At 37.6% G+C, this 9,321-nt stretch overlaps 1 protein-coding gene across 1 annotated transcript; it reads right to left on the bottom strand.

Moving 5' to 3' along the window:
• Positions 1–474: 474 nt before the first annotated feature.
• hgh1 (HGH1 homolog (S. cerevisiae)) lies at positions 475–9,028 on the bottom strand. Its single transcript, XM_052093110.1, has 7 exons — positions 8,563–9,028; positions 7,371–7,967; positions 4,361–4,461; positions 4,129–4,227; positions 3,822–3,913; positions 3,554–3,676; positions 475–2,688 (listed from the first exon to the last, which is right to left on the bottom strand). Exons 1-7 carry the CDS (start codon positions 8,631–8,633, stop codon positions 2,500–2,502), a joined length of 1,272 nt encoding a protein of 423 aa, XP_051949070.1. The 5' UTR covers positions 8,634–9,028; the 3' UTR covers positions 475–2,499.
• Between the last annotated feature and the right edge of the window lie 293 nt (positions 9,029–9,321).

Here is a 9,321-nt window from a genome sequence, read left to right as displayed (position 1 = left end):
ATGCTATTATATGCAAGTCATTTTAGTGTCAACATAATAAGCAATGTACATTATGCGTCAATATTTACCGATAATTGCTGCAATAATAGCTGCTGCTCTCTGCCCCGCTTAAAATCATTGGCAACGCAATTTGTTTGGAACTTTTTTTTTATTATTATTTATTTATTTATTTATTGAACAAAAAGCACAGGGGATACATGTATCAAGCACAGAAAAATAAAATAAAAATAAAACATTACACTCAAAATAAGCAAGGCAAGGGATAGTCCACTAAAAAAATAAACACAATTCACAAGACATGCATAGAAACAACAAATATACAAAATGAATACAAGTAATTAGAAGTAAATAACATTGGGAATACATAAATTAAAAAAAATAATAAAATATATATATATATATATATATATGTATATATATATATATATTATTTACCTTCCCTTTTTTTTTTTTTCAGAAAAGCATGAGGGAATTTATACTGAAACCATAATTTCTTTGAGCAACAAAGAAGTTTTAGCAGCTTTCTTATTAGCTGATAAACAAAGAGAGTCGTAAAATAATTTCAAATCAACACAAAAAAGTCTAAAATTGGGCTTAGAATCAGTTACTTTACATTTATGAAGATGAAACTCACCACATAAAGTAAGCAGTTTTAATCTGTCATCCATCTCCTTTGATCCGGAGTCCCAAATCAAAAACAACACATTCACAACCTCAAGAGTAAAGAGTTTGTAATAAGCAGAAAAAATAAGCCAGGCTACTTTTTTCCAGAACTCCTTTGCATAATCACATTCAAAAAACAAATGCGGTATTGTTTCCAAATTAGAATTACAGAATGCGCACTGTGAAGAGATGTCCAACTTAAATTTAGAAAGAAGAGAGTTACAGGGATAGTAATTATGTAAAATGTTAAAATGAAGCTCTTTCCACTTGTTAGGTAACAGAAACTTATTAATTCCAGCCCATATATTAATGGTAGAAAGAGAAGGATAATTTAATTTCCATTTGAAAAAAGCTTTGGGATGACAGCTGATCTTCCTAATAAGAAATCTTCTAATCCAAAAATTGTTACATTTGATATTGGAAAGCTCCAAACCTCCAATACATAACCGGGGCAACGCAATTTGTTTGGAACTATTGAGAGCTACACGAATCACGTGACCGCGCGGCGGCGAGATCACTGTCGCAACCGTCTATGTTCGCAACTCTCATATTTAACGGCTCTGGGGTGCGTTTCCCGTACAACGACGTAACTTGCTGCTCCACTACCGTAGTACGATGCACTGTTGAAGAAATCAACTTGCTAGTCACGACTGTTTCCCGAAACCGTATTGTCGCAAATTGGTTGTTCAACCACATTGGTTAATGTGGTGGAGTAAAAACTACTTTTAATGAATCTGTTTGCGATCGAATTAATGCTAGATGTTTTGCTATAAATTACGGACATGTCATCTGAGGACTATCTCATATTTTTCTCAGTTATTTGCTTTATTTCCAGATTCAATCATAGGCTCGTTCTTACGCACTAGAGCACGTTCACGCATGCGCACTCTTCAAAAACGGTGCTTTAAATCTATTGACAAACTAAAAGACATAAAGGACATTTGTATGTCTTCTAAATAAAAGATACTGATTGTACTGAATGTCATCTGGCTTATTTGGCTCAAGATAATAATTTATTAAGCCCACATGTTATAATAACAAGAAACTCTGCTTCTAACCACAGGTCGAGAGTTGTCGTTCCAACCACACAACGCTGCGATGCCGTTTGGGAAACGCTGGTTTCGGGAAACACTGACTCGTTGAACTATGATGATAATGACGGAACTTGCGACCATAGTTGGCTAACGATGCTTCACGATTGGCTGATTAGATTAACGCATGAATAAGTAGGTGTACAGGTGTGACTGTATATCTACGTACACTTACATGCAACATAAAATTAAAATGGTACCACCTTCTTATATTTCCCATTTGTTTAAAACGTACCGTTTCTTCCTGACTTATTAGCAATCTCATCAGGTTCACCACCAAGGTCAGTTTTATTGTCAATTTTCTTCACAGGCTGTTACTTCCTTTGGCGTTTCCAGTCCGTGTTGTTTTTATACATAAACCTTGACTGCAATCCATATTTGATAAAGAGAGAGAGACTGAGAAAACAACTTTTGGCTGTATACATTAGTACAAAAAAGCCAACCTTAATGACAAACAGTCCAAAATTAAGTCATTTATTCACTGATGATCTTCCCCAACCACCAAAGCGCTCGAATCAAATATGGCGCATAACTTTGACATCGTGATATTCGTTTATGACACACGAGAGAACCAATAACGTTTGATGTTATTAAATGTCCAACCGGTGTCATATTTGATTTGAGACCTGTAGTGAATGGGGAAGATAACGACTTAAATTTCAATGCGAGTCAATGGTGAGAATATACAATTATTTTTAGTTTGATGTCAAGTTCGGTTTATTGGGTTTGTTGTCATCATCCAGGATTATCTCTGCAGGCCCTCCGGAGCTTCATTTTGACTCTTAGATTCCTGCTTTAACAGTTCCTGTGTGTCCTTTTCTATTTGTTCCTGCTCTTTGTCGTCCAGTTCCTTGAGTTTTTCTACCACGTCTTGAGGAATCTCCACCTCCAACAGATTCTCCATTCCCGTTTCTGGCTCGTCACCAATCAAAACCTTCATCAAAGACACACGAAACCCTAATGAACCTTAATACATTCAGTCAGAGTCACATATCATGCCCTCTCTGGAATATAACAATTTGAAGTGAAAAGCAGAACGGACGCAGTACAGTAGCTAATGAGATTCCAGACATATGGAATATCAAGTTTCAGAAACCCAACAACATGGAAAAGCATTGCTGTAACATGATAGCTGTAAAACTCCTGTTAGATTAAAAACTGCTGTATTATGAAAAAACTAACATTAATCCCGGGTATATATTAGCCTCCTCCTGTGCTGGGAATATTAGCTGTTTTATTGACGCTAATTAAAATGGCTGGGTTGAGGCAAATTGCTGAACCATTGCTTTTGGCCTCGAGTTCAAAAGGGATCTCCCAGACGTTATGGAGAATATCTTGCTTTAATAGGAGGCCCTGTGACATCTTTTCCATCGGTCTGTACCCAAATATATGCCCGCCACAGTGCAAGGAACAGGCTTTTTCCAGCAAATTAGTGTCTCCTGGTTTATTCAGCCAAACTCCCGGAGTAATTTCGGAAGGCTGGAGCTCATATACTGTCTGGGGTCTTCCAAAGTGCAGCTGAAAAATCTTGCCTGATGTAACCGAGATGCAATAATATCATTGGATGGAAACCTGATTCGCCTGATTGTCTTGAGAATTGAGATTTGCTTTGATTGCTCTGGAACAAGAGGTCTCCAAAAAGAAGTCACTTGAAACATTCGATTCGACAGACAGTGAGCGAACGCTTGAAATTTTCCAAACCTCTTCCATATTCTGGGTTATATATAATTTAAGCGCAGTTAAAAGTGCACTATGTAATTACACGAATAGATCTTTACGTTGATGAGGTGACACTTTACCTGGACTAGTTTCTCACAGGCAGAAATCACCTGTGGATCCTTTTCCCATTTGTGGAATTCCCTCATGATGGGATAAACATTCTTGTTCTTCATATTCTCTCGGCCCGCTTTAGTAGCTGTAAGCTAAAAATGCGACGAGGTCGTTAATATATAAGAGCTGAACAAATATAGAAGGTAAATAACACTGATTCTAATCAACACAGACAAACAACAGTCCATATCGATCCATATATTGGCAGAATTACGTAAAGATTTTAGATGTTCTTACGAGCAGAAGGGTTTCTATAAGCATCTTGCGGATATCAGGATCCTCTTCCCTCTTTTTGTCTTCTGGTAGATACTGCAAATCCACTGGCAAACCTATCAATACATGATTCATTATGCTATATATTGTAAGAAATACAGTACAATAACAATTTGACCTGCCTCCCATTGAATAAATGAATAAACAGCAGCCTCTACTGGACAAAGTACCCAACAGAACCTTTAGCTTCACCGGTCCAGCTATTGGTTTTCCAGTGGTTGGCTCTTTTCTCCACTCAAATCGAAAAACTGATTAAAATAAAGAGCTTTACCTTCATTTTCTTCTTCTGAGAGCTCTTCTGGTCCAGCCAATGGTAATAAAAGAAACGGTAAAATATCCACTGCATCACTGAGCAACCACTCATGATGGGCTGTATGGAAAATTTAACAAGGCTTAAATACATTACATGATGAAAACACTCAGCTTGAAATCTGCTTCCCGACTTCCCTATTCACAGAGATGTAGTTCTTCAGGTAAATGACTCTAATGTTTTTAACTCTTACCGTAGTCAAAACAGCAATTTCTGAGAGTTCCTACGACCCCACCTCGCCTAGTAGTCGATTCGTCATACTGTGTGTACGGCAAAAGTCTCTGAATCACACACCTGAACAACACAAATGAGAACTGCGTTTCTAAACAACTAAAACAAATGCAAATTTAAGCAGCCAGCATTTAAGTAATACCATGTTTTTGCAACATGTACCACAATAAACCATACTTTCTTAACATGGTACCATGGTAATACCATGTTTTTAGGATGTACCATAGAAATACCACAGTTTTTAAACTGGTACCATGGTAATATCATGTTTGTTTTACATGTAGCTTGATAATATCTTATTTTTATTTACATGTACCAGAGTAATACCATGTTTTTGCAGCAAGTACCACAATAATACCATTCTTTCTTACCCTGGTACCATGGTAATACCATGTTTTTGGACAATTACCATGGTAATACCATGTTTTTTTAATTGTACCATGGTAATAATATGTTTTTTTTTTGGACTTGTACCTTGGTGGTACCATAGAATTACGACCCGGCATCATGGTAATACCATGTTTTTTGACATGTACAATGGTAATACCATGTTTTGGGCATGTGCCACGGTAATACCATAGAATTGTAACCTGGTACCATGGTAATAGCAAGTTTTTGTGACATGTACCACAATAATGCCATACTTTCTTAACCTGGTACCTTGGTAATACCATTTTTTAGGATGTACCATGTTAATACCTCAGCTTTTTAAACTGGTACCATGGTAATTATTTTTTTTTAACCTGTACCATGTCTTTTTGGCATGTGCCATACAATAAAACCATAGAATTATTGCCAGGTACCATGCTAATGCCATGTTTCTTGGACATGTACCACAGTTTTTAACCTGGTACCATTGAAATACCATGTTTTTGGACATTTACCTTGGTAATACCATGTTTCTGGGCATGTGCCCCGGTAATACCATATATCGATAACTTGGTACCAATACCACGTATTTGGAGATTCAGCTTGACAATACCATTGTTTACCTGGTACCATGGTAGTACCATGATTTTGGTTTTTTTACATATACCATGGTTATAATGTTTTTGGACATATCATTTGGTAATACCAAGTTTTTGGGACATTTACCAAAGAAATACCATATTTTTGACAAAGTACCAGAGTAATACCATGTTTTTGGATAAGTACCACTGTAATACAGTACTATAGTTTTTTAACTTGGCACCATTGACATTTTTTGTGGGATAAGTACCATTTCAAGTACCATAATATCATAGTATTCTTCAAAGTACCTTTGAGTACCATGTACAGTGAGGAAAATAAGTATTTGAACACCCTGCTATTTTGCAAGTTCTCCCACTTAGAAATCATGGAGGGGTCTGAAATTGTCATCGTAGGTGCATGTCCACTGTGAGAGACATAATCTAAAAAACAAAATCCAGAAATCACAATGTATGATTTTTTAACTATTTATTTGTATGATACAGCTGCAAATAAGTATTTGAACACCTGAGAAAATCAATGTTAATATTTGGTACAGTAGCCTTTGTTTGCAATTACAGAGGTCAAACGTTTCCTGTAGTTTTTCACCAGGTTTGCACACACTGCAGGAGGGATTTTGGCCCACTCCTCCACACAGATCTTCTCTAGATCAGTCAGGTTTCTGGGCTGTCGCTGAGAAACACGGAGTTTGAGCTCCCTCAAAAGATTCTCTATTGGGTTTAGGTCTGGAGACTGGCTAGGCCATGCCAGAACCTTGATATGCTTCTTACAGAGCCACTCCTTGGTTATCCTGGCTGTGTGCTTCGGGTCATTGTCATGTTGGAAGACCCAGCCTCGACCCATCTTCAATGCTCTAACTGAGGGAAGGAGGTTGTTCCCCAAAATCTCACAATACATGGCCCCGGTCATCCTCTCCTTAATACAGTGCAGTCGCCCTGTCCCATGTGCAGAAAAACACCCCCAAAGCATGATGTTACCACCCCCATGCTTCACAGTAGGGATGGTGTTCTTGGGATGGTACTCATCATTCTTCTTCCTCCAAACACGGTTAGTGGAATTATGACCAAAAAGTTCTATTTTGGTCTCATCTGACCACATGACTTTCTCCCATGACTCCTCTGGATCATCCAAATGGTCATTGGCAAACTTAAGACGGGCCTTGACATGTGCTGGTTTAAGCAGGGGAACCTTCCGTGCCATGCATGATTTCAAACCATGACGTCTTAGTGTATTACCAACAGTAACCTTGGAAACGGTGGTCCCAGCTCTTTTCAGGTCATTGACCAGCTCCTCCCGTGTAGTTCTGGGCTGATTTCTCACCTTTCTTAGGATCATTGAGACCACACGAGGTGAGATCTTGCATGGAGCCCCAGTCCGAGGGAGATTGACAGTCATGTTTAGCTTCTTCCATTTTCTAATGATTGCTCCAACAGTGGACCTTTTTTCACCAAGCTGCTTGGCAATTTCCCGTAGCCCTTTCCAGCCTTGTGGAGGTGTACAATTTTGTCTCTAGTGTCTTTGGACAGCTCTTTGGTCTTGGTCATGTTAGTAGTTGGATTCTTACTGATTGTATGGGGTGGACAGGTGTCTTTATGCACCTAATGACCTCAAATAGGTGCATCTAATTTAGGATAATAAATGGAGTGGAGGTGGACATTTTAAAGGCAGACTAACAGGTCTTTGAGGGTCAGAATTCTAGCTGATAGACAGGTGTTCAAATACTTATTTGCAGCTGTATCATACAAATAAATAGTTAAAAAATCATACATTGTGATTTCTGGATTTTTTTTTTTAGATTATGTCTCTCACAGTGGACATGCACCTACGATGACAATTTTAGACCCCTCCATGTTTTCTAAGTGGGAGAACTTGCAAAATAGCAGGGTGTTCAAATACTTATTTTCCTCACTGTAAATGCCATGATATATGAATACCATGGTATTACAATCGGTTACTTTTTTGTAATGGTCTGGACACCACATAATCTTTCCAAAGCAGCTCACCTCTCCTTATCCAGAATAAAGTGTCTTGTCTCGGGCAGCTGTGTCAGATTGGACAGCAGGGGTCCCAGATAATGAAGTGATGCTTTTTTATTGAAACCTTCAGTGCAGAAGATCTCAACCACTTTCGCCAGTCCGATATTCTGTTCCTGTAGAACCCTGAACACATCTTTGCAGGTCCTCTCGTGTCGGGTTAGGTTACTGAGGATGGTACAGATCCGATCCGCGAGCACATACTCCGGGTCCAGTAGGTTCCGGAACAGGGTGGGCAGTATATCCGTCTCCTTTACCAAAGGCTGGTGAAGGGTCTCGTCTGCTGATAGGTTAATAAGAGCATGGTAACAATCCTTGACCACAGCGATAGAGGGGTCACTGGTAAGAGTCACCAAAGCTTTTAGGAAGTCTGGCTTGGATTGCAGGTACCGGCACCCGTCCCGGTTTCCCGTGAGGCCCAGGATGTATTCCGTGGCTTGACCTTTGACATCAGGTCTCATCTGGAGTGTGAGAAATGACAGCAGCTCCGTGGCTTCACTGTCACTAAGCATCTTAACTTCTGGGTCAGTCTGTCTAGACTCAAAATCTATTTTTATTTGACTTAATCTGAAAAATTAAAAAGAAACACAGTAATGAATCTCTGAAAATTCATTAACTAAAAAGTATCTTGGTACTACCACGTTCTGCATTGCCATATCACATTTTTGGATATGGTTTATGAAAACAATCATGATTTTTGGGAACATGTTATAATGGCAGTACCTTGTTTTTGTAGATGTACCATTAGAATACCCTGGTATTCTTTAAAGTATCATATAAAAGTTATGGATATGGTCATCATTCAGTATAATGGAATATAATAAATATAGTGTATTCCAGCAGTGTACCATGGTAACATCACTATAGTCCTATTATGATACAGAATCACAATTTTTGATCACAATTTGGCATGCTGTCAAAACAAAACATTATCAAGAAAATATAAAAAATTAAAAAAACATCCACAAATCGCAAATATCCACATGTGTCTAACCTTTTAATTCAACCATATTATTATTTGCTTCTGAATATTCCAAGCACAAGTCTGTGACCTAATCAACGTCGGTCAAACACTTCTATACTGCAACAAATACAAAAATGAGGAATATAAAATACAATTTGTTGTAATGATTTCATTTGTTTATATAAAGAATATACTTACAAAATTCGCGTTTTACAGAACACACGTGTTACATCATGGTTGTCGTGGTTCCGGGTGTGGGAAACTGACATATTTCTGATCCAATGAAATTACACATGACGCAAACTTACCCGCCCACTTTTCACGATTTGATTTACGATTGGCTGTTGAACTGCAGGCCCCGCCCCTCTTGCGCTTTGAGATGACGCCGCTAGGCTGTGCGGTAGAAAGTCTATATTATGCATGGAGTTCGAGTAAGTTAAATCAAACATTATTTAAACGAGAATGTATAATATGTAAACATGCATTTATTATGAAAGAATTAAGTTGTACGTCTTAAAAATATCACTTAAATATTGGGGTCTTTTGGATTTTATTGCCTCATGTTTTGACTTTACGGTCATTATATTGTATGTGTAAAACTTAAAACATTATAATTGAATTGTAGTAGTTGTTTTCCCTTTAGAATCGTTTAATATGACCCTCTGACCTAGTCGAAAACACAGTAGACAGATATTACTAACAGTAGGACAAAAACACCTCTTAAAAATTCCTCTAAATAACATTCGCTGGATTAAAGGGGAAAAAATACTTTAAAGTTTAATTCAGTCAAGAAATTTACTGCAAAAAAATCCTGTTTTTATCATGTATTTGTCTTGTTTTCCATTTAAAATTGTATAAAAATCCTTAAAACAAGATGCATTTAATTGAGAAGCAACATATAATTTATATAGACTTGCTTTAAGAGAATGTGTCTTAAATATAAGTGTATTTTTCACT

This window comes from Xyrauchen texanus, chromosome 26 (genome assembly GCF_025860055.1).
Source record: "Xyrauchen texanus isolate HMW12.3.18 chromosome 26, RBS_HiC_50CHRs, whole genome shotgun sequence".
Classification (NCBI taxonomy): Eukaryota; Metazoa; Chordata; class Actinopteri; order Cypriniformes; family Catostomidae; genus Xyrauchen; species Xyrauchen texanus.
Note: the sequence above shows the minus strand (reverse complement) of the source record. Positions and strands in the feature narration are given on the sequence as shown.

Bases quoted from the DNA above. Each gene is read 5' to 3' on its own strand.
- hgh1 (XM_052093110.1), bottom strand. From the start codon at position 8,633: ATGTCAGTTTCCCACACCCGGAACCACGACAACCATGATGTAACACGT. The intron at 4,462-7,370 runs GTGAGCTGCTTT...TGTGTTGTTCAG, and splicing joins TTTATTCTGGATAAGGAGAG to GTGTGTGATTCAGAGACTTT. The intron at 2,689-3,553 runs GTAAAGTGTCAC...TCTTTGATGAAG, and splicing joins CCTGTGAGAAACTAGTCCAG to GTTTTGATTGGTGACGAGCC.